Source organism: Schistocerca nitens, chromosome 1, assembly GCF_023898315.1.
Source record: "Schistocerca nitens isolate TAMUIC-IGC-003100 chromosome 1, iqSchNite1.1, whole genome shotgun sequence".
Classification (NCBI taxonomy): Eukaryota; Metazoa; Arthropoda; class Insecta; order Orthoptera; family Acrididae; genus Schistocerca; species Schistocerca nitens.
In genome coordinates this window covers 997,908,163-997,933,882 of record NC_064614.1, presented here as the reverse complement: position 1 = coordinate 997,933,882, position 25,720 = coordinate 997,908,163, and the positions used below count along the sequence as shown (strand labels likewise).

General features: G+C 37.2%; 1 protein-coding gene across 1 annotated transcript in view; it reads left to right on the top strand.

Moving 5' to 3' along the window:
- Nucleotides 1-25,720, top strand: part of LOC126195365 (another transcription unit protein) — a 56,609-nt gene that overhangs the window by 6,216 nt on the left and 24,673 nt on the right. Inside the window, exons 3-4 of the mRNA XM_049933944.1 lie at nt 6,186-6,297; nt 22,485-22,654. Coding sequence (XP_049789901.1) covers nt 6,186-6,297; nt 22,485-22,654 — 282 coding nt within the window. The remainder of the gene's footprint in view (nt 1-6,185; nt 6,298-22,484; nt 22,655-25,720) is intronic.

The following is a 25,720-nucleotide window of genomic DNA, read 5'->3' as shown; positions in this document are numbered from 1 at the left end:
TTGTAATTTGCTGTCTAGGAAGCATGATGATGGACATCTCTATTGCCCAATGTGATGAATTTCCGGCAAGTCCTCATACTGTGGCTGTATATTGCAGTCTAGCAAGAATATTTTGAGATTTATTTATTGAAAACTGTGTATCTGGCTGTTATAAACTTGAGACTTTCATTCTGCAGTACACTATTTTCGAACCTAGGGCTGAGATCCAATGCAGCTAACACATACTGCTGTGTGTGAGTGCATTTTCAATTAACACTGACTTTCCATTTGTGAGATTGATGAAGCTCTAATATTCTGAGATTTTACGATACACCATACAAGGGTTCACAGAAGTTCCAAGCAGTTACGTATTTTTGTGTGTTCCCTGTACTCAGAAAAATAAGATTAACAAAATAATGGGAGAGAAACATCTTGAGAAGTAACACCATTATGTGCAGGTATGACACTTGTTCATAATTTCATAGTGGAAACGTGTAAGAAGAGACTGAAGATTCAGAAAGCCTATGTTTATTTCAAACCTAGTGATACAGTTTATTAAACTTTGGGTAGTTGTCGTGCGCAAAGTCAGTTGTCCATTGCCGAACTGATCAAAAAGTTGATGGTTTGCCTGATGTCTGCTACCGTATCAGTAACACCTATGTGAACAATTTTTGTGCACCTCTCTTTGGGAAATAGCATCACAAGAGGGAAGAGAATCAAACGCATACACAGCTTGTATCTCAGGAGGAAGCTTCCTACAATTGTGGATTGCCACACTAGGAGCAGTCAAAAGCATGGTTAGTAGACAGTTGCTGATTGTCACTTAATTCAGTAGTAAGAGTATGTGTTGGCTGGGGTCTGATATTATTTTCAGTTTTTGCTGTAGATTATAGAAAGTGGGGAGGACATTTAGCTTCACTCACATGTCTTTTCATGTCTGACCATCAATTTGCAACACTTTTTCTGAAGACTGATTAAAGTCTTCTTATTAACTGGAATGTAGCATCTAAACCTTAGGATTTCTTGACTGTGAGTAGTTCAGATGCAGATTTCTCAGGCTGCTATATACCATAGGATGTTACTACAGGATGGGGACTAGTAAAGTTGCCAGAGCACTAAACTGTCTGAATACTTGTGAAATACATGAGTCCCATCTCCCTCCCTCGTTCAAGCAAAACTGTGATATATCCAGATGAAAAGCCACCTCAAAAACTATTTATTATGTACTAAAACAGATATCAGATCAACTAAGGAGAGTGAGAGTTCTAGGCAAAACATTCACACCAGAGACTCAGAACTTAACTTGCTTTATGAAATCAGTCTCTTTCATATAAAATAAAAAAAACTAACCATTGGCATGAAAGCAAATTAGATAGTACACAAATTTTCGACAACACATGAAACATGTAATCGAAAGACAAGCAGCCCATGAGATGTAGTATTTATAGCAACAAGCAAATATTAGGTTTAGCATGGTGTAAAATGAATCTGACTGCAAACTTATGTCAACAAGATTAAACGACTTAGGTAACTTCAAATAAGTATGGGATGAATTGGAATATTTTATTTAAATCTATTTATTTATTTACTTACAGTTTCTTTGCGTGGAGCCATCATAATGATGGCTTTTGCAAACATCAGACTTAATACTATGGTTATATTTATACTTATAAAATACACTATATTCTGTAGCTGTTGCTTCTTATGTCTATTTTTTTTTTACATTTATCACATTACAACTGATATGCTAATGCCTCATGTTACAATCACTATCTTAAAATTCATTGAAAGAATATAAACATTTTTCTACTAGAAAATATTTTAATTTTGCTTTAAAAACTTTTCCCTTGTATGTTCTTAGAGAGTTTGGTAGCTTGTTATACCAAATCAAACCACTGATATATGGACTTCTATCAGTCATTTTTAATGTTGTTCTGTTACGGAAATAGTTACACATTGTTTTAGTGTTGTGATTGTGTACATCACTGCCCTTGATAGCTTCTGTTGGTTGACTTATAAAAAATACAACTATTTTGAAGATTTACAGAGAATATATTATCAGATATTCGTGCTGCACAAACACTTCATGACATGAATCTCTATGTCCCATCCCATGTATAAGTCTTATTGCTCTTTTATGTAGTAGTAGTATTCTTTTTAAATGTACATCAGCTGCACAGCCCCATAGTTCAATTCCGTAATTGAGAAAGGGGTAAAGTGTTACATAATATACTAATTTCAGTGCTTGGCTAGGAACTATCTTTGCGAGCTGTCTGAGGAGATATATGGCACTACTGACTTTTCTGCATACGAAATTAACGTGGTATGTCCACCGCAAATTTTCGTCAACATATACACCCAGATAGACTACATTGGTCAAAGTTAAATACAACATCAGTCAAACTTCTGATAAACAAGCACATACAGTAATAAAAGATTGTGTTAAAGGTAACATTCAGAGAATGCTACAGTTACAGAAATTATTAGTCTCTCTCTGCGAAAGAGTGTGTAAGGGCATGTAGTCATAAATCCTCAGTAAGCACTGTGTGTGGAGCTTACAACAAATTTCACAGTAAAATCTTGGCAAAAGATTCAAAACATTCAGAAAATCCTATGATGTTCTGCTCCTATGTAAAGTCAACGATCAGATAGAAACCTTCATCCAGTAGATCTGTTTAACATACCTGAGTAAAGCAGACAGTAAGCCAAAACATTAAATTCTCCATTCACACATGAGGATCCTCCCACAATATCACTGTATTACCATCACACAAATTCTCAGATGGATAGCATTGAAAGAGTCACTCTCTGTATTGAAAAGAAATTTTAACTACTCAAACCAAAAGCAGATGACTATTGTCATTCAGCAGTTCCCCATCCATGCTCAGCAATTGTCCATGAGTAGGGTTGTAGGCCTGAAGCAGCATCCATGCTCAGCCATTGTCCATGAGTAGGGTTGTAGGCCTGAAGCAGTTGACTATCGCCATTCAGGGATTCCTGCTCCATGCACAACCATTGTCCTTCAGTATGGCTGAAGGTGACAGGGGAAGGTATAGTTACAGGGAATGTAAGACCAGTACCCCCTTTCCACTTCTTTTGCAGATCCTAGGGAATATTGTAAGCTCAAATGCTATGACTTTCCTGCTTCTATCAATAGGGCAAAATGGGTTTGGTGAAAACAATTTGTATGAAACACAGCTCCCTTTTTTCCACATTATCATATAAATATTACATGTAGACAAACAGATAAAAACCATCTACCTGTGCTTCCAAAAGATGTTCTGCACTGGACTAAATTGGCAACTGACAACCGAATGCACAATGACACATGTCTTTGCAGATATACAATTTGATCAAAGATTTTTAATTGGTGGGACCTAATATGTTAAAGTAGATGGCAAATGTTGGTTAGAATAGGATGATTGGGGTTGGTTTTGAGGAGCAGAAGGGGTGAAATGAAAGAATAATTTGAGAGTGCCTAGAGAAACAGCAATCAAACTTACTGCATAGGAAAATTTACTTTGGGGGTGAGACACTCTTGGTGCTACCAGCAATGTGGGTAGAAAGCAGCTGTCGTGTAAAACTAATGAAAGTGACCATTCTTATTGTCAAATTTATAGTTTTTGGTGTTCTTTGGATGTTTGGTGAAAGCTCTCAAGAAAGCTGAAAGGAAATGACTACCTCATGGCAGGAGCTATGGTACTCTTCAGTAGGGTCATAGCCTACCCATAACCCCAAAGTGGATTGGATTCATACATGTGTTAAACATTCATTTTCACAGAGACATTTATGGGAAATAACTAAAGCAAATCATAAGAGTTAATTGTTGTCATAGTGGCCAAGTTTCTGTACCATGACTACTATGAAGACAATTTGTTTTTTACTGCAGTCAGTTGCATTATTGATTTCCTTTTTTTTTAATTTAGTACAGATCGATGGTTTTAACTAAAAGACATAATGTGACTGACAGCAGTACAGAGCAAATAATTTAAAATTCACATCTTATGGAGAAAAAAAATACTTCCCTATTTTTGTTATCTAGTGACATCCGTTATGCCTTAATAGATCCATTGTAGCCAAAACATCACAATTAGAACTTGTTGTAGGGGATGGCCATTCTTGCATTTAAAAATAAACATGTCCATGATATAAATAATCATATACTTACCATGTTATCTGGTGGAATTGCTGAATATAAGTGCATTGGAACACACCAGACAGTTCCATTTTTTTTAGTAACAACAGAGTTTTATAGTGAATGACTAACCAGAAGGAAAAGCCAGAAGACAGCACAGGTTGCCTAAAGTGTGATAAATCCATCCAGGGATTTTCCAGATCAATAAATGTAAACAGGCAAGGTCAGTCTCAGAATAATTGTGTGATGCATAGGCAAAGGTTGGATAGAGTATAAATGAGAGAATGACTGACAAGCAGCTGGCTGCTGTATTTGTCAGCAGTACTCCATCAGTGGCCACGTCTAGCTTACTGCGCACTCACAGAACTGTGCAGACTCTCTATGGCTACAAAGCCTAAGGATCTTTGACTGAATGTCTTTATCTACTCGGGCTGGGTGGGGAAATGAATCACTATTAGATACAAAAAGTATACACAGTCAGATATACCTGCTTTTAGCTTTAAGAGTTTGCAGTTTCCAGTGTAACTTATGTTCTCGATTACAATCAGTAAATTAGAGGAGCAGTCTGTTGAGTACCGTGGAGTGAATTTAATACTGTTTCTCCAACAGGCAACTGTATGTATCCTGCTCAAAATTGCATTTATTTGAGAATTTACTATTCTTACAGTGAAGGAGAAACCAAAAAATATTGGATAGAATGAAGTTTTGTTAAATTAATATTACTATGATTTTATAAAATGTTTTACAGTATTATTCCCTAAAAAAAGGATGTAAGTAAACTGTGTTTATTCATTCATTCATCATGTTAAGTAGAAACCATCAAGAAGGAGATCTTTCACGGATGTGGAACAAGTCAAGGTGCAAGTTAAAGATGGGGGATCCTAGAAACTTAATCTTTATAGTGTACTAACAAAAAATTCTCTCTGTACTGTGTAATGCTGTTCTTGTGTATGCTATCTAAATGTATTTGAGGAAATTAGCAAGAATAGAACATTCATTGTCACATGACAAGCTATAACAATCATTTCATTGAAACATTGATGACACATCAATGTATACAGTTCTGTGCCTGCATAGTCATATAGAAATATATATTATACATTAAAAGAAGGTGTATGCATTCACACATGAGCACATTACAACATAAAGAAGGCTGTAGCTTTGAATAAAGTTGCTGTCTCTTCTGTTGTAGTATAGAGCTATTATTAGCTTGATGTTTACGTGATTACCGTGATATTTTTCGAAGGAATGATGCAACTACATCTGCAAATACCAAGTCTCATGTACATTAAATGACTACTTTTAAAGCTACTTTACAATGAATGCTGCTATTTGTCTTGTAGCCAACAGAACTTTTAAATCCCTGGGTCTAGTCATTCAGCTAATTTGTAGAAATAGTGGCTAATGTAGTATGTTTTTAATTTTCCTTGAAATTATTAGGGATTCCCTATTTCTTGAACGTTTTATGTTAGGTGGGAGTGTGTTGAATATCTTTACACCCAAGTAAATTACTACTTTCTGAACACTAGTCAAGGAGGGGAAGTCTACATGAAATTTATTTTTGTGTCTTGTATTGTGGACTATGTAAATCATAATTCAGCTGAAGCTGATTTTTATCATCAGCAACAAAAACCGGTAAGGAGAAACGTGTTGAAAAATAATTGTAGGCATCTCAAGATCCATGAAAAGTATTTTGCAAGAGATACAGTTATTTGTTTTTACACTACAAGCAGATTTCATTCATCTTCCTATTTGATATAAGATAGACATAAAAACAAGTAACTGAGCAATGCTGGGTAATCAACTAGTATTGGTATGAAGTATGCAGTGACATGCCCTATGATGTGGAGATGTAGATGTACACTTAAAAAAAAGTCCAGAAGTATGTGCTGGCAAGTAAAGTCATTTGTCACAACTAGTTCTTAAAACATCAAATCCGAAATGTGTGCTGGGATGTGTGGATAGTGTAAAGGTACAATAGAGGTATATCAATTTAGTATCAGTATTTTCTAATAATAGGTACATTTTTACTAGAAAGAAAAATAAATTACTTTTCTTTTATAATTTTCAGTTAAAGACAAAAGTGAAGATGAAGATGCTGCAAGGGCATCAAGAAAAGATGACAGCAGCGATGATGAAAGGAAATCACACAGTGAGAATGAAAGTACTATGGAAAAAGACAGGTAACAACCATCACTGTAATCATTAGCAGCAAAACTTTAAGGAGCCCTCATGAAGGCCTTTCAGTTATAAGTAAATATGGCTCAGAATGTTGATATTTTCCCCTGTGGTTAATATTTTGTATAAAATGTCCGTCTGCTATTTGCGTAAAATACCAAGTTATATTGTTATATTTACAATTATTTTTTCTATTGAATTTTTATTCCATGTCTTAGTAAAATAAATTTTGATTGATAGTGATCAGAGAGATTCCGTATGTGGATTTTACGTAACTTATGTTGAAAATAAGTATGTGATTCCAATTTTAAAGAATACCTAAATGAACAGCTTAAATATTGGGACAGATAAAGTGGACCATTTTCAAGATTATCAGAGTTTAAACAAAAGAGGTGGAACAGTTGATGTGTTGTGTGTGTTCAAAGATTCGGCTTTAAATGATAACTCTAGGAATATGCTGCAAACACATACATACAACTCCCATAGGGATTGTGAGGATAAGGTTAGACTAATTACAGCATGCACAGAGGCATTCAAACAGTTATTTTTTCCTATGCTCCAAACTTGAATGGAACAAGAAAAAGTCTTAATAACTAATACAGTGGAACATATCTGCTACTATGCTCTTCACAGTGATTTGCGGAGCGTAGATGTCGATGAATTAACATTTCCATAGTTTTATATATGTGTCTCACAGGTTTTCAAAAATATCTTCAGGGAATGTATTTGACATTATTGCGAGGTCTCCAGCATGCAGATCTGAATGAGTTTAGATCACTAATTGGCCAAGGCAACATTATAGATTTGCAAGATATTTTTAAATTGTTTTGCATATCTGGTCAGTAGCTAGTACACATTACACTGCATATGTACAGGGTCTCTCATTTAGCATGACATCCGAAATAACTTCTCATCCAGAAGCAAAATAAAAATTGTATCGCACAAAGGGGTTTAACTACGAGTGGGATATTAGCCAGCAGAATTGTTTTTTTTTTCTTTTTTTAAATAGCACCCTATATTTTTTTATTCAATAATGTTGTTTGTTAATTCCTATCTAGTAGCTACCAAACTTTTGCTGGCTTTGTCTTTTATATTGCTTGTGGACAAAAATTACACTACTGGCCATTAAAATTGCCTACACCAAGAAAAAATGCAGATGATAAACAGGTATTCATTGGACAAATATATTATACTAGAGCTGACATGTGATTACATTTTCATGCAATTTGGGTGCATAGATCCTGAGAAATTAGTACCCAGAACAACCACTTCTGGCCGTAATAACGGCCTTGATATGCCTGGGCATTGAGTCAAACAGAGCTTGGATGGATGGCGTGTACAGGTACAGCTGCCCATGCAGCTTCAACATGATACCACAGTTCATCAAGAGTAGTGACTGGCGTATTGTACCATTCCTGTTGCTCGCCCACCATTGACCAGACGTTTTCAATTGATGAGAGATCTGGAGAATTTGCTGGCCAGGGCAGCAGTCGAACATTTTCTGTATCCAGAAAGGCCCGTACAGGACCTGCAACATGCGGTCGTGCGTTATCCTGCTGAAATGTAGGGTTTCGCAGGGATCGAATGAAGGGTAGAGCCACGGGTCGAAACACATCTGAAATGTAACGTCTGCAGTTCAAAGTGCCGTCAATGCGAACAAGAGATGACCGAGACATGTAACCAATGGCACCCCATACCATCACGCCAGGTGATACGCCAATATGGCGATGATGAATACACGCTTCCAGTGTGCATCCACAACGATATCGCCAAACACAGATGCGACCATCATGATACTGTAAATCGAACCTAGATTCATCCGAAAAAATGATGTTTTGCTATTCGTGCACCCAGGTTCGTCGTTGAGTACACCGTCGCAGACACTCCTGTCTGTGATGCAGCGTCAAGGGTAACCGCAGCCACGGTCTCCAAGCTGATAGTCCATGTTGCTGCAAACATTGTGGAACTGTTCGTGCAGATGGTTGTTGTCTTGCAAACGTCCCCATCTGTTGACTCAGGCATCGAGACGTGGGTGCACGATCCGTTACAGCCATGCGGTTAAGATGCCTGTCATCTCGACTGCTAGTGATAAGAGGCCATTGGGATTCAATACGGCATTCCGTATTATCCTCCTGAACCCACCAATTCCATATTCTGCTAACAGTCATTGGATCACTACCAACGCGAGCAGCAATGTCGCGATACGATAAACCGCAATTGCGATAGGCTGCAATCCGACCTTTATCAGAGTCAGAAACGTGATGGTACACATTTCTCCTCCTTACACGAGGCATCACAACAATGTTTCACCAGGCAACGCCGGTCAGCTGCTGTTTGTGTATGAGAAATCGGTTGGAAACTTCCCTCATGTCAGTATGTTGTAGGTATCGCCACTGGCGACAACCTTGTGTGAATGCTCTGAAAAGCTAATCATTTGCATATCACAGCATCTTCTTCCTGTCGGTTAAATTTCGCGTCTGTAGCACGTCATTTTCGTGGTTGAGCAATTTTAATGGCCAGTAGTGTATTTGGGGTGGTCAAGAGAAATGTTAAACCCTGTATATTTCACTAACCAACAGTGTTATTGGCTTAATTAAATCTTTTATTTGCTGTGAAGAAGCAACATCAAAAGAAACACCTCCCACAGATGAGAGTATTAAAATCCTAATGGTTAACTGTCGAACATTCGCAACAAAGTGCCAGAATTTGAAGCTCTCCTGAAAAGCAGTGAAGCTTGCATAATTCTAGGTACAGGAAGCTGGTAAAAACCTGAAATTGATAGCAGTGAGATTTTGGGGGAAAATTTAAGTATATATCAAAAGGATAGGCAAGTGGGAAATGGAGGTGGTGTATTTGTCACAGTAGACAAGAATCTCAAATCCACCAAGACAGAAATTGAAGCTGTTTGTAAAATTGTTTGGACAAGACAAAGTATCAGGGATGTGCTTAAAATGATAATTGGATCCTTCCATCACCCACCAGATTCATCTCCTGATGTAACAGGAAACCTTAGAGAGAACCTCAGTTCACTTGTACATAAGTTCCCCAATCATACTGTAATCATCAGTGGAGACTTGAATCATCAAGAAAATTACAGTGTTGGTAGTGGTGGTTGTGATAAGACATCTTGTGAAACATTACTAAATGCCTTTTCTGAAAACTACCAAGAACAGATAATTCAGAACCCACTCATTATGGAAATATATTGCATCTAATTGCAACAAATAAACCTGACGTCTTTGAGGATGTCCCCATCTAAAATGGTATGCAGTTGCATACCATGTTGCAGTTGTGGTAACATTGATTACCAAAGTACAAAAGATAACTAAAACAAGTAGAAAGATATATAAGTTCAGTAAACTAGATAAAGAATTGGTAGTGTCATATCTCACAGAGGAATTTCAAACTTTTAGCATAGGGAAAGAGCATGTAGAGGAACTATGACTCAAATTTAAAAGATTAATTACCATGCACTAAATAGCTACGTACCCAGTAGAACAGTTTGTTGTGGGAGAGACCCCTCCATGGTATACAGTCACTGTAAACAAATTTCTAAAGAAACAGAGAGTACTGCATAATAGGTATAAAACAAAGTATAGGGCTATAGATAGAGAGATGCTGAAGGAAACGCATTTGACTGTCAAGAGAATTATAAGTGTAGCCTTCAGTGAATACGATAGAGGAGCATTGTTGAATTGTATTTCACAAAACCCACAGAAATTCTGGTCATACATAAAGGCTACATATTTAGTAAATACAGTCGTAGTCGCATTGAAGTTTTAGTTATGCAGTATTTTCCACGCCAGTATGGACAGGCCTGCTCGATGCCAGCAATTCTTTCTGTCATCAAGGAATGTAGATTTGATGTGATCTCTTTAGAAGAGCAAAACAGGTCATCTAGAAATAAAAATTAACAACTTAAATGAGACTTTGTCTGTTTTTACTAAATAAGTTATATTAATAGATAGCTGTTTGCCTGGAACAGTGTTCCAAAAAAATTTTTTGTATGTTATGGTTGTTAGTGGCACCTACGTTAGTATCCAGTCCCAAGTGAATGAGACAGGAAATGAAATTGAGGGTAGCAAAGCAAAAGCTGAAATGCTCAACTTCATTTTCAGATATTTTTTTTACAAAGAAAATCCAGGAGAACTGCCCCAATTTAATCCTCGTACCACTGAAAAGATGAGCAAGATAACTATTAGTGTCAGTGGTGTCGAGAAACAGCTGAAGTCATTAGAAATGAACAAAGCTCTAGGGCCTGATGGAATCCCTATTAGTCTATACTGAATTTTTGGCTGAGTTATCCCCTCTTCTAACTATAATCTGTCATTGATCCCTCTAACAAAAAACTGTGCTCAGTTCTTGGAAAAAAGCACAGGTCACACCTGTCCACAGGAACGGTAGGAGAAGTGACCCACAAAACTACCATCTAGTATCCTAGACATTGATTTGTTGTAAAATCTTAAAACACCTTCTGAGCTGAATCATCTTGAGGCAAGACCCAACTCGCACTTTTCTCGCATGAAGTATTGAAAGTTTTGGATCGAGGTAGACGGGTAGATGCAGTATTTCTTAATTTCCGAAAAGCATTTGACTCAGTACCACACCTACAGTTACTTTAAAAAATGTGAACATATGGGATATGAAGTGAAATTTGTGACTGGATTGAGGACATTTTGGTATGGAGGATGCAACATGTTATCTCGGATGGAGAGTTGTCATCAGTTGTAAAAATAACTTTGGGTGTGCAGCAGGGGAATGTGTTGGTACACTTGCTGTTCATGATTCATATTAATGACCTTGCAGACAGTATTAATAGTAACCTCAGACTATCTGCAGACGATGGAGTTATATATAATGAAGTACTGTCTGAAAGAAGCTGCATAAATATTCAGTCAGAACTTGATAAGATTTTTAAGTGGTCCAGAGGCTGGCAGCTTGCTTTTAAATGTTCAAAAATGTTAAACTGTGCTCGTCACAAAACGAAAAAACATAATATCCTATGACAATAATATCATTGAGTCAGTGTTGGGATCAGCCAACTTGTATAAATACCAGGGTGTAACAGTTTGTAGGGATATGAAATGGAATGGTCACGTAAGTTCAGTTGTGGGTAAAGCATGTGGTAGATTTTGGGTTATTGACAGAATATTGGGGAAGTGCAGTCAGTCTACAATGGAGATTGCTTACAAATTTCTCATACAGCTGGTTCTAGAATATTGCTCAAGTGTGTGGGACCTATACTGAATAGGACTAAAGGGGATATTGAACATACAGAGAAGTGCAGCATGAATGGTCACAGATTTGTTTGATCCATGGGAAAGTTGCAAGAACCCCCCCCCCCCCACTTGTACTAAACCTTCAGAAATGTCTCAGTTTAGCAGTTGAGTCCATAGATAGTGGTGTAAGGCGCATACATTATAACTGGCCATGCTTTCCCACCCACGTTTTGTGATAATTAAGCCAGTTCAAACTTGAACTCACTCAGTGAGCCGCCACATAGAGATATTTTCTATGTGTTATGTGGAGATGCTCTTAGTTTTATGTCCCCTTGCACAGCTGTAGCAATGCCATCAGATTCTGAAAGTGCAATACTACTGTTTGTGTTTTACGTAATGAAGATTTTTGTGTAAATAATTTTTACACTTGATGCTATTAACGTGTGTTTGTTTAAGAAATACCATAAAATGAACTTCTTTGCACAGATTACAAGCTAACTATTAACGGAACAAGAGTGTGGTCTACTGCATGACTAGACCAAAAGGCATCCTATCAACAACTGCCGACTGTGGCACATAGTCCGTGACTTGACAATCCAATATAATTCATATAAGATCATACATCTTTGGTTATACCAAAGTTATTTATTAATATCAATGTTTCTTTGCATTGTAAAATTACTGAAAGATAGTATTTATGACCTGTGGACCCCTCTTAATGTCTGAGTGGCAAAAGGCAACTTTTGTTAGCAAATATTTATTAATAACAATTAAATGATTTGTGCCAGATAAATGCACTTCCCCTACGTATTTTCTTGCTGACATCATGCGTGAGTGATTTTTACATCCTCTACTCATCCCACTGGCTTTGAATGCTCCAGATGGCCAACCGCCTCTGCTACTCAACATGGGAACCTACCAGTTGTTCCTTATTCCATACGTACTCCAGTGCTGATACATTCAATTCACGTATGTAAATGGCGAAACTAGAAATAAAGCAAAATGCACTCTTACCTGCAAATAAGCGGTACCTTACACATCCCGTTCGGTAACTACTTTTCAAAACTGTGATTTTTTTTTTCTCTCTCCAGATAAAATCAGAATTTTGGAAACATTAGAAACACGGTATGTCAGTTCTTAGGAGCCGCCATTACACCATAGGTCATTTTATTTTATGCCTGTTACTTTACATATTCTTGGCCTCTTCAAATATGATTTTAGTAGTTTGACAGAAATCTTTACAATGCAAAATCTACTGGTTTATGAAATCTTAGTACATTTGCACCTACTGAAACAGTTTTCCTAGCTTCTGATTATTAGCATTTGCATAATCTTTGAGTTTTGACTACCATGCTCTCCTAAATTTTAACTACCAAAATCTTTCAAAATATCACATTAATGTATATCAACAAAACATATTATACAAAATACTTCAAGTATGATCACAAAGGCAAATTTATATTAGCTCGACACAGTTACTTGGCGAGAAGCACTGTTAGTCATGAGCCAAAATTGTTGCTGCTAGGTGACATATTTGCATTGCTTGATGATTCCAGCCATAATTTGCCAACAGTGTCTCTGGTTGCTGACTTGTCATCAGGCTTGGTTATCAATGCACTTCATCTAGGGAGATGTGCTCAGAATTTCCTATGTTCTCATCATCAAGACATCAAGTATGAATACATGAGATGAAGGCACAGGGAGCCAACATAATAATAATAATAATAATAATAATAATAATAATAATAGTAAATTACATTTCCCAAACACTAGATTGTTTATTCTAATTAACTCTACTGGTTCTGCCCATGTGGCCAAAATTCAAAAATTTATTTTACTACCACCCTTATGAATTAGTGACTTCTTTTCAAATAATTATTATGTAATAAACAATTCAAAAGTTATGTGACAGTCTATTAATTTGATTAATTCTTGAAGAATTATCCTCTTTTTAATTACTATATTGTTTACTTAATTGAATCTTTAATAACAGCTGTTAACTGTTGGTATTAAATTATTTAGGTTTACAGTGTTTGTTTATCTATACTTCATAAAGGATCGGGTCACTATGTTTACCAATGTTGCAGTTGTGACGTGTATCTGTTTACGTCATGTCAGCCACATCACATAATCATCTGGCTTGGCTGTTTCATAATCTGTCTGTGCTCTGCACACATTGTAGCCTCTCTCCACCTATGCGATCCCTTTAACGTCCTTGCTGACGTCACAATACACCAGCACACCACATCCTCTCGAGGTTCAGTCAGTCCCTGCCTTTTTTATACAGACACATAAACTGAACATACGTTATTTCAAAATACTTATAACTACTTTCTCTCTCAACAATTTAATAGAACTGTTATTTACAATGTATTTCATGGTCATGTCTGTGTATTTCACAGCGTATATTCATTGTTATCTTACTAGAGAGATATTCTGTCTTATAATAGATATTCAGACACTTCAGAGTGTGGAGGCTTCCGTTCAGTTATCACAGAATCTCTTAAACATCGACTATATTGTATATGCTTCTTATCACATGGTGGGACTCTGGGTGTGCTACTTCCACTACATTAGGGTGTGGCATCCTACAATGGTCTTTCAGACATTTCATAAAATTTCTTTATTTCATCTACTATCCCTGAACCAACCTCACTCTGATTCTGATTCGCTTTTCTCAGGGAAATACTTCCTCTTTATCTACTTCCCACCAAAAATACTTGTGCATTATTTTAAGGTGGTGCTTATCATGCACTTTCCCTTTGAGACTATCCATTTTGTCAAATTTAATTTCCCTTTGAGAACCGTTTACCATTAGGGTCATACTACCATTTCCTAAACTGATAATTGCTTCATGGTCCACCAACAAATCTGTCCCTATTATTGATTCGGTACAAAGATTTGAGACCACCATAGCACTAACCTCCAATAAAATTCCTTGAACATTTATCTCTAATAACACTTGATTCTTTATTTTCTGAAATTCTCCTCCTCCTGCACCTATAACTATAACTCATTGTAACGGCAATGCTGGTACCTCACTTCTACCTCTTATTTGGTCGTAAAGCCCCTCTGCTACAGCACATAATTCGCTTCCTGTATCAGTAACAGCAATTGCATTAATTCCATTAATTTCCAGATTACAAATGGTTGGTATTCCTCTTTCCTATGTATTTCATCTTCTTCAAAAAGAACTTATCTATTACCCCCAAGACTTTCCCCTTACCGAGCGAGGTGGCGCAGTGGTAGCACACTGGACTCGCATTCAGGAGGACAACAGTTCAATCCTGCGTCCGGCCATCCTGATTTAGGTTTTCCGAGATTTCCCTAAATCGCTCCAGGCAAATGCTGGGATGGTTCCTTTGAAAGGGCATGCCCGATTTCCTTCCCCATCCTTCCCTAATCTGATGAGACAGATGACCTCGCTGTTTGGTCTCTTCCCCCAAACAACCCAACCTCAACCCCCAACTTTCCCTGATGAACCTCTTCATAGTCAGTGCCATATTACTTATGAGCTTGTGTTCGGACCTCTCACAAACTGCTCTCTAGTTTTCCCTTTTCTGGAGTCTCCTTTCTTAGTTTCTTTGTGCCCTGTTGTCTTTGTGTCTCATTTTTTTCTTGCTATTGCCTGTTACTGTGATTGGTTCCACCCTCCTCTACCATGTCTGTTAATGCCATTGCCATGCTTCTCATTGTCTCTCCCATTATGATTTCTGTTATGTTCCCTATGCTCATTATGGTTTCTGTTTTGTTCCCTCCAATTACCACTTTCTCTCAATCTCCAATTTACTCCTCCCCAGCCATTACTGGATCTTTTCTCCCCTGAAAGTGCATCTAAGATGTCTAAAGTTTGTAAAATATCTTGTTATCTTTTTTGATATCCCTATTAATTTTTCCTGAACACTGACCGGTAGTTTGACCAAAACTACAGCAATAAAGTCTTCTCACTAAGTGGCTTATTTAAACAGAAGGTCTTCTCGCAGAAGTTTTGAAAATAATCTTTATACCTATCATACCCGATGCCTAAGAAATTTCTCCCCTGGAAGATGCAGTTTCTAACATTGCATAGAGTTCTGTTAGCTTAGTGTGTGTCTTAAGAATTTTTTAAATAAATTCTTTATACATTTGACGTGATTCACCAGCTCCCATTCCCCATAAAAATGCATCTCCTTCCATTCTACTTTTAATACATCCTATTTTCCTCCTCTCATCCCAGTCTTCTGGTTTCTCGAAAGCTTTAGGATGAAGTTTCCCTTTTGGCGAAAAATTATGTAAAGTATGAACTTTTAAGTAGTAGTCTTCATTTGTATTGTTTCCATTATTATTTACAGCAATAATGTCTTTTAATTGTGAATTTAATTTCTTTTCAACCCTTCCAGCAAAGATATCAGTGCCTCTGTTAGTAAAATCACTGACCTCTTTCTGGATATTAGCTACATTTGTGAATATATCTTTAATATTTGTTTCTACTGAAGATATTGTATTAGATAAAGCTGTTTCTGTTTCATCTACTTTTTTATTTACATTGGAGATTGACGCATTTAATTTTTCAAGGTCCTTACTAAAATTGTGATATAAAATTTTAACATTATGTTTTAATTCTGTAATAAATTTACTGCGATTTACTATGGCTACTTCCCCAGTGGTGACTCTCTTTTTCGAAATTTTGAGCAACTGCCCACTGTTCCATCATAACATTCTCCATTTTATTTATTTATTTTTTTTCATCTGTCACTTTGAAATGTTGGTTAGTATTCCTATTATCCAACCTATCAGCTGAGTTCTTGCTAATTTCTTTCATAATTTTTACCAACTGTTCTGTAGCATCTCTAGCACTTTCCTGTATATTCCGTTATTAGTAGCTTCGAGTTTTTGGTTATTTTCTTCTAGTTTCTTGTTAGTTACTATAGAAGTTTCTTCTATTTTGTTGTTAGTCATTTTCAGTTTTGTTATTTAGTTTCCCCTTGCACTTTCCTCTAGTTGAAAAACTTTCAGTCGTCATTCTTTCCTTAGCCACTGTGTGAGTGTCTGAGTCTGCAGCATTTTCTGTGGTATCTAAAGTGTTCAATGGAACTTCCTGCCCCTTGTTACTTAAAATATCATTCATCCTGACTACAGGGCCTTCTTTTGATTTTACAAGTGGAAATACATAATGCTTCTCTGACAAGTCAGAGGTCTCCTGTGCCATATTCTCGGTAATATTTGGTTTGCTCATTTTACTTTTAGTTGTCATGCCACTTCTAAGTAACACTAATTACATACACCACTGTTCTGTCAGTTTAACTTACTTGGAAAATTGTATATTTTACTGGGTGCAGTAATATTCTGCTGCCTCATTGTGCGTCCCATTGTTTCCTCTGATTACGCAGCTTGCCTTGCCATGTCGGACATCACTGTCTTCTTTCTTCTGATATGATCTCTTCTTGACAATCGTCCACTATTCTTCACTAGCAGAATATTTTTACTCCAGTGATGCAAAATGTATTTATCGCTATGCAAAACTTATCACTTTATGTGACACACTTCCTGCAATGCCAACTCACACAGTTGTAATGTTACACATTCCAATCACTTCTAATGATTATTGTTCACTTAAGGAAAGGCAAACCTACGTTTCTAGCATTTGTAGACTTAGAAAAAGCTTTTGACCATGTTGACTGGAATACTCTATTTCAAATTCTGAAGGTGGCAGGTGTTTAATACAGGGAGCAAAAGGCTATTTACAATTTGTACAGAAACCAGAAGGCAGTTACAAGAGTCGAGGGGCATGAAAGGGAAGCAGTGATTGAGGAGGGAGTGAGACAGGTTTGTAGCCTATCCTGATGTTATTCAATATGTATATTGAGCAAGCAGTAAAGGGAAAAAAAGAAGAATTTGGAGTAGAAATTAAAATCCATGGAGAAGAAATAAAAACTTTGAGGTTTTTTCGATAACACTGTAATTCCGTCAGAGACAGCAAAGCAGCTGGACGGAATGGACAGTGTCTTGAAAGGAGGCTATAAGATGATCATGAACAAGAGTAAAACAAGTATAATGGAATGCAGTCGAATTAAATCAGGTGAAGCTGAGGGAATTTGATTAGGAAATGAGACACTTAAAGTAGTAGATGAGTTTTGCTATTTGGGGGGAGCAAAATAACTGATGATGGTTGAAGTAGAGAGGATATAAAATGTAGACTGGCTATGTCCAGGAAAAAATTTCTGAAGAAGAGAAATTTGTAAACATCGAGTATAGATTTAAGTGTCAGGAAGTCTCTTCTAAAAGTATTTGTATGAAGTGTAGCAATGTATGGAAGTGAAACATGAATGATAAACAGTGTAGATGAGAAGAGAATAGAAGCTTTCAAAATGTGGTTCTACAGAAGAATGCTGAAGATTAGATGGGTAGATCATGTAATTAATGAGTAAGTACTGTATAGAATTGGGGAGAAGAGGAATTCGTGGCACAATATGACTAGAAGAAGAGAGCTGTTGGTAGGACATGTGCTGAGGCATCAAAGGATCACCAATTTAGTATTGGAGGGAAGCGTGGAGGATAGAAATCGTAGAGGGAGAGCAAGAGATAAATACAGTAAGCAGATTCAGAAGATGTAGATTGCAGTAGTTATCTGGAGATGAAGAGGCTTGCACAGGCTAGAGTAGAATGGAGAGCTGCATCAAACCAGTCTATGGACTGGAAATCACAACAACAGATGTAGATTGATGTAAATGTTTCTGCTGTACATTAATGTAAGAATTGGCCGTGGCAAGCCAGCCAGTTGATGTAATATGGGGTAGGGAGGAGGAGTTGGCTGGCTACTACTACTCAAAGAAATGAAACTTTCCATGTGAATATAGGTATGTCATTGTTTTAATTGGTATGGCCACCAGAATGCAAAATAATAAGTTCTCAAAAGCCAAAATTGTAGTAACAGCTATTATGAGTAGTCATTGTTTTAAGAGCGCCATTATGAAATGGGATCTAAAGAGGGGGGGGGGGGTGAGATTGATTGTCCTTGGAAAATAATGAATTACTGTCTTAATTTGCTACTTAATAGTCACATTTGTTTTCCAGTGTAAACATATCCTCAATGATGGCACATAGAAAAAGGATACATTAAAAGCCCTTGAAAGTGAAGAGGTTAAGCTGAAAGACACTTTCCTTCCAAATTGTTTAAAAAATTGTAAAAGAAAGGCAGGGTCAAGATGGTCCACAAGCTACAGTTTGTTTCCGTATATTGTATCTACACAGACAAATCGTAGCAAATGGATCAGAAATTTGCACAGATCTGAGGTGTTTGCAAAGTTGGGGGTTGCATTTTTGACCAATTGCTCAAATATTTGGGAATAGGTCAGATCTGTGCAGGCAGATTATAGCTTGTGGACCAGAAATCACCACAAATCTGGCCCTAAAAATGTGTATGTTAGTTCAATCTAATGTTTATCATCTTTCTATCTACATTTAATTCTTAAAAGGCTGATACATGTCTTTGCTCAAGGGAGTTGATCGAATTTATAGAAACACAAGGCATATTCAGAAAGTAAGTGTACTAGAGTTTTACTTTTTTTTTTAGAAAAAGTATATTTGAAAACAAAATACAGGATATTTTTGATACACGTGTTGACTATTTTTCCACATAATCGCCGTCCTGTTCAACACATATAATGAGCCATGGCACAAGCTTCTTTATGCCCTCCTTCAAGAGCTCCTTCCCCAATTCAAAACCTCTTTCTGCACCTGCTTGTCAGTTGAAAAGTGAATTAGTCATATGTGCCTCCAGGGAGGTGGAAAGATAATCTGAAGGCACCAAGTCAGGAGAATACAGGGGGTGGTTCAAAACATCCCAACCAAATGAGTCCAAGAGCATTGTAGTGGCTCAAGGCTGTATCACGACGAGTGTTGTCTTATAACAGGCACACCCCTCTCATCAGAATTCTCTTCCTTTTGCTTTGGATGCTCCTTAGGAATATTTTTAGAGTCTCAAAATATAGTTAAGCATTGATAGTTCATCTGAGGCAGAAATTCAACCAAATTATGATTTTTGTAACCAAAATTGTGGTTTTGAATTTTTTGTCCAGCAGGAAAATGCTGTACACCACTGTGATGATTCTTTTCTTCTCAGGCATGTAATAAGTCACCAATATTTCATCTCCGGCCACAGTAGAGCTCAGAAAGTCCTCATCTTCCAATTGAAGTTGCTCAAGAACGTGCAGGTGCTATTGACCCTATTTTTCCCATGCTGCTCTGTTAGCTGTTTTGGTATGCATCTTGCACTAGCACCCCAGTGTTTCTGTGAGTGTGTCATGTAAGAGAGTTCTGGAGAGTTGTGGAAACGTTGTAGAAATTTTCATCCACTGCCAGTCAGCAGTCTTCACTAGCAGTTTCCTCAGTTTTTTGCACCTACTCATCAGCAGCCTTCACAGTACCTTCATCAATGTTTTGCACCAACTCATCAGTCAACATGGAAGTTCTTCAACTTCTCTGTTCATCATTAATATTTGTTCTGCTGCCTCTAAACTCCCGACACTACTTAAATACAAGTGTTCTGTTCATAACACCTATGCTATAACTCATTTTGGTTCAGAAAATATTTCTGTAGGTGTTATTCCTTCTGCAAGTAGGAAGTTGATCACAACACATAACTCACACTTTGCAGGGTTTCTTACCAACATCTTTCATGCATCTGGACACTACAACATGAGTTTATATACCATTGTGTTCCTGCAATGCTAGCTCTCAGTATTGCTAACACTCAAAAAACAAAAAAAACGCATCCTGTTATGGTCACAGTACACTTATTTTCTGATCATGCTTCATATGAAGGAGTCACACATGTTCATGTATGTAAAGAGCAAGGAATATAGCTGTCAGGGTAAGAAGGCAGTTCTTCAATAGAGAAAAAGAGAGCAGTTGACTCTTTAGCAAACAGGCATCAGTAATATAAAAAAAAAATCATTTTGGACTGTTTGCTACAAAGAGTTAAGCAAAGTAGCTAAATCTGTAACTTTGTAAGTGATCAGTATTTAATTCAGCACTGGCTTTGGAGAGGCTAGATTGGACTGTGTAAAAAATTGGGACCTTGTGCGGACACTGATGACCGCACAGTTGAGCGCCCCACAAACCAATCATCATCATCATCATCACTGGCTTTGGACAGTGCAATGGAAAATTCCAAATCCTTACAACTTTTTCCAGTTGCCATGAATTATAACATCATTGTCAACCTCTCATGAGGTGAGATTGCTTTTCTCATTTTAGTATTACACCATATTATGTGAGGAGTTACAAGCTTTAATAAATAATTGTATATTTCCATGTCCATTCACAAGTAATTTCACCAGTCTTTGAGTTCACTGAGTAAACTTGCTTTAAAAAAAGCCACTGTATTGACCATTTGGACCATTCTTCACATGTCTGACTTCCCGCACCCTACCATCTCCCACCCCCACAATGACAGAGTCCAGGTACGAGTGCTGACTGTAGAAAAAAATTGTCCTTCACAAGTTGGTGTCCATCCCAAGTTGAGTATAAAATACACTTTGCAAGAGCATAGTCATATGCTGCTTGAAGTCCTTCCCCATACCAGCAGATGGCTGGCCAGAAGTAGATTGAAGCTGTATCATTTGCACATACAAGATATGAGATGGTTTATTATATGCCCAATATCTGTGCAACAAAATCATAGCATGTAGTTGTGGACCATCTTTTTGCCTTTGCAAATTAACACTTGGAAGAAACTGAACAGATGTATCTGAGACTGCTAGTGTTTAGTATATTGAGCTTAACACTGCCCATTTTGATGACTCATTACACAAACTCATTGGTTGAGAATTGCAGCAAGAGAAAATTACTCTTCAGTAACTAGGGTAACCACTCACTGAAAAAGTATTTAAAAAATAAATTAAAGTTAATGTAACACAATTACCATCAGTCCTGAATTAGCCGTTTATGCAGTGATGAGTCAGAATGATCTGCAAGAAATGAATACCCGGTATCATAGTTTGCACAAACTACAGATACTGTCCAGAATTGATTTAGATATTTGAGGTGACTAAGTACATCTTGAAGTGTAGTTGGTAGTTTCTTGAATACACCATGTAGCAAGATAGAAGGATACCACATAAGATTGCTAGAAATGTTCAGGTGTGATTTGAAAAACAGAGATGAACATTCACAGTTGCCTTATTCCAGCCAATTATCATGTGGTCTGTGTGCTTGTAAGTGCAGCAATACATAACAAATGTTTTAGTATTCTTCAAAGCCATTCATAGGTTGTATCCACTTTTGGGGAAAGATACTGTTATAGGAAAGATTGAAAGTAATTTCAAGGAACTGAACCTAAAAAGGTGCTAATCTATGATTGTGATCTCCCCAGAATAAGAAGGAAAGAGAAAGGTGGTGAGCAGAATACTTCAGAGTCATTATGATGAAGAGGAGCTACCCAGGGGTGGGGGGGGATGTTGACACAGATAATCCAGTGATATAGCCAGAATTTTACATTATGTACTAACTGAGAAAGATATGTTTTGTGCTTGGAAATGTAGCAGAAGCTACAGAAACCAAAAGACAATTTTATTATTTTATTTAATGTCCAGTATGTATAAAGCAGACACCTAGAAAATTATTTTTATGCATTATAGAAAACCGCACCAGTCTATAAATATAAATTCATAATTAAAATAATATATTGTAATCTCTCTCTCTCTCTCTCTCTCTCTCTCTCTCTCTCTCTCTCTGCCAAAAACGTCTACACTCTTGATAAGTTCTCATCCTCGTTGGCTTACCATTTTGGAGCTGATCATTAATTCAGTTTGCATGTTTTGTGTGTGTGTGTGTGTGTGTGTGTGTGTGTGTGTGTGTGTGAGGAGTAGGGAAGGGAGGTTGCATGTTTGTTTAAGCCATAGATTTCGTGTTAAAAGATAATTATCAGACCCAGATGTTAGTAAAACAGATGTTATGTGAACAGTGTGTCTTTTGTTAATCTTCTTTTCTAGGAAACGAAAGCGGGCAGTCATTAGTGATGAAAGTGGCTCTGATGCAGAAATAAAGAAAAAACCAAGAAAGAAAATAGCAGCAGTAGCCTCTGGGAGTGATGCAAGTGATGCAGAAGGTGAAAGAAGAAAAGCAGCAAGTGAAGGAGATGATAGTGATGCAGAACCAGGAGGTATAACTGAAGATGACAGAAATAATATATTTGCCATGTTTGTACTTGATTTCTTTCCTTCTTCTTCTTCTTCTTGTTAATGGTGTCAATCAATATGGTAGTTTGAATGCTACAAAACCATACTTACAAGACTCAGATGACATTGCATTCAATAGTGTCACAGAAACCTTCCTATATTTTGATGGAGGGGAGGGGGCCGGGTGTTAACTGTTGTGGTGAAACATGGGGTACCAAGTTGCTAGGTGCCAAGCACTGCAGTGTGGGAACAGATTGAGATCATTGATTAATATGCCTAGCATGAAAATATTGTTCTTCTAAGATTCTTCTTGCTCAGGTGACCTAAATATCATTTTCAAAAGTTTGAGGTGGAGTGTATGAGAGTGCTTGAATGGCCGCATGATTAGTTCTGTAGTGAGAGAGAGAGAGAGAGAGAGAGAGAGAGAGAGAGAGAGAGAGAAAAGGAATACTGAAGAATGTTGCCAATTTACTACCTATCCCTATTACTCTTTTAAACCCACAGGACAAGGTTCATCTTTTCTCCCATCACAATAGACATATTGGGAATACTCTCCATGTAGCTAAACCTATGTTTCTGGTCCCACCCTGAAAAATTTCTGTATATGAAACACTGCTTCTCACATGTTTTTGTAGTACTTAGCATGTTTCCTTTCTGTTACCCAAATAGCTTTCACCAAACCTGCACTAATATAAAAACCTTAAATAAATATTCCAGGTACACTTCAGATGTTTCTTTGCAGATAACCAAGGCTAAATGTTGTGTTGAATAACTTGAAGCATGGTACTCATCCACTTAATACTCCATGTCTCACCTCCTCTTCATATGTGCGCTCCACCCTTGTATCTCAGTTTCTGTGTAGATAATACTTTGTAAAATTTTTGAAATTAACACCTCCTAATGCCATCATTTATTGAAATATATCAGTCAGTATTTACCAATAAAAATCTGAGAAGAGCAACCGAAGTTGGTTGTACCAGTAATATGGTTAGATCACGTAGCAGTGAGGAAACTAACTTTATGGTTAGGAATTGATTTGAGGAAGAGATGCTGTATTTACCATGCTGACTAATTCCCCCGTGTTGCTTGATGTAATTCTCCTCAAGTTCATAATCTTTCAACTGATTGATGAGTTTGTTCAAAGTTCATTAGTAAATATCTTTAGCAACTTTCTCCAGACTTTTGCCCATCCAAATAATTGCCACTGTTGTGGCAGCTGACATACAATACAAATGAATTATGCCTCATCTGTGAACCATGTCATTTCCAGTGTCATATACCTTTCATGCGCAGGATAAGTTATGCTAGGGAGCTGTCACTAGATTGTAAGCAGAAAAAACTTTCACCATGGTTCTGTGCAAAAGGCCATTGAAATAATTTTTTCTTGTTACTGGAGGTGATTGTAGCCCTTGTAGAGATGATCAGTAAGGCCAAGTACTATTTGTTTGATAGCAGGCTGGAAACTAGAAGTTCATGATCGTCCATTATATTGTGTCCTAGAAGTTAATGAATATGGTATGTTACATGATCTTCCAATATATTGTGTCCTAGAAGTTAATGAATATGCTATTGTTAGATAAGTATAACCACCCCCATTATAAGAACTGCAAAAGAAATACAGCAGCAGTAGAAAAGTTTAAGTGTACAACCATGTAGGAAAAATTACAGGTGAAATTAGGAAAATGTGCCCATATTCTTTGGGCATGTCCAACAAATTAGTCCCGGCAGATTGACAAGAAAAATTGTACAGCATTTTGAAAAATTAAAAGGCAGATCCAACTGTTGAAGTAAAGCTATATGAAATGGAGCGAATGCTAAATATGGTTTTGGAAACTCGAACAGTCGACTTAAGTTTATTGAGAGAATTTTAGGAAAGTGTAGATCATGTAGAAAGAAGACTGGTATAGAACACTTGTTTGATCCATTTTTGAGTTCTGCTCAAGTGTTTGGGTCCCCACCAGGTTGGATTAAAGGAAGACATTAAATCAGCTGCTAGATTTGCTACCAGTAGGTTCGGTCAATACGAGACTAGTATGCAGATGCTTCATGAACTGAAATGGGAATACCGGCAAAGAGGATGAATTTTTTCTCCTCGTGGAACACTGTTGATGCTTTTGCAGCTGATTGCAGAACGATTCTATTGCTGCCAACATACATTTCATGCAAGGAGCACAATGACTAGCAGACACTCATTTTTCCCTCACTCCAGTTGGAAGTGGAATAGGGAAGCAAATGAGTGATAGTGAACTTGGTGCCATACAGCATACAGTGCCTTGCACAGTGAGTATGTATGTATGTATGTAAGTATGTGTTAATTACACACACTTTATGATAAATCACAAGTTAGCAGGAGACGCTGCCTGGCGATTTCTTACCTATAGGAGGTGAGATTCAGTACTGAGACTTTCAAAGTGAGGAACCCTACAGCTGGCTTTTAGAACTGTTCCTTCCTCAAGCAGGAAAGGACAGAAAGGTTTTGCAAGATTAGGTCACTCAGGCCCCAAGTTGAGAGGGACCACCTCGGGGGAGGAGGAGGAGGAGCAGGGGAGAGAGAGAGAGAGAGAGAGAGAGAAGGCGGTCAGCGATGGTACTTTTGTCAGTACTGTGCCAGCTTTGATCTACATCTACATCTATACTCGGCAAATAACTGTGAAGTGTATGGCTGAAAATATTTTCCATTGTATGACATAGAGATGCTTCCCATTCTGTTCACAGATGGTGCAGTTGTGCTTAAATATCTCATTGTGCTCTATAATCAGCCCAGTCTTATAGCTATGGTAGCATTTTAGTGTTGTGAAATATTCCTCGATTCCTCACGTAAAACCAGTCTAGAAATGATAGGACAGAATGAGAAATAAATATGGATTAAAAAGAAGATAAAAGAAAAGTGGAATGAATGGTTCAGTTAAGAACTAAGGGGAAAGTAAAGCAATAGACGGAAGGATAAAACCAAAGCGGGGTGAAGATGGGAGATAAAAAAGAACCAGAGTGAAATTGAAGTACTGTTAGTGAAAAATAAAATAATGTTAATTAGAATAAAGGGGAAAGGG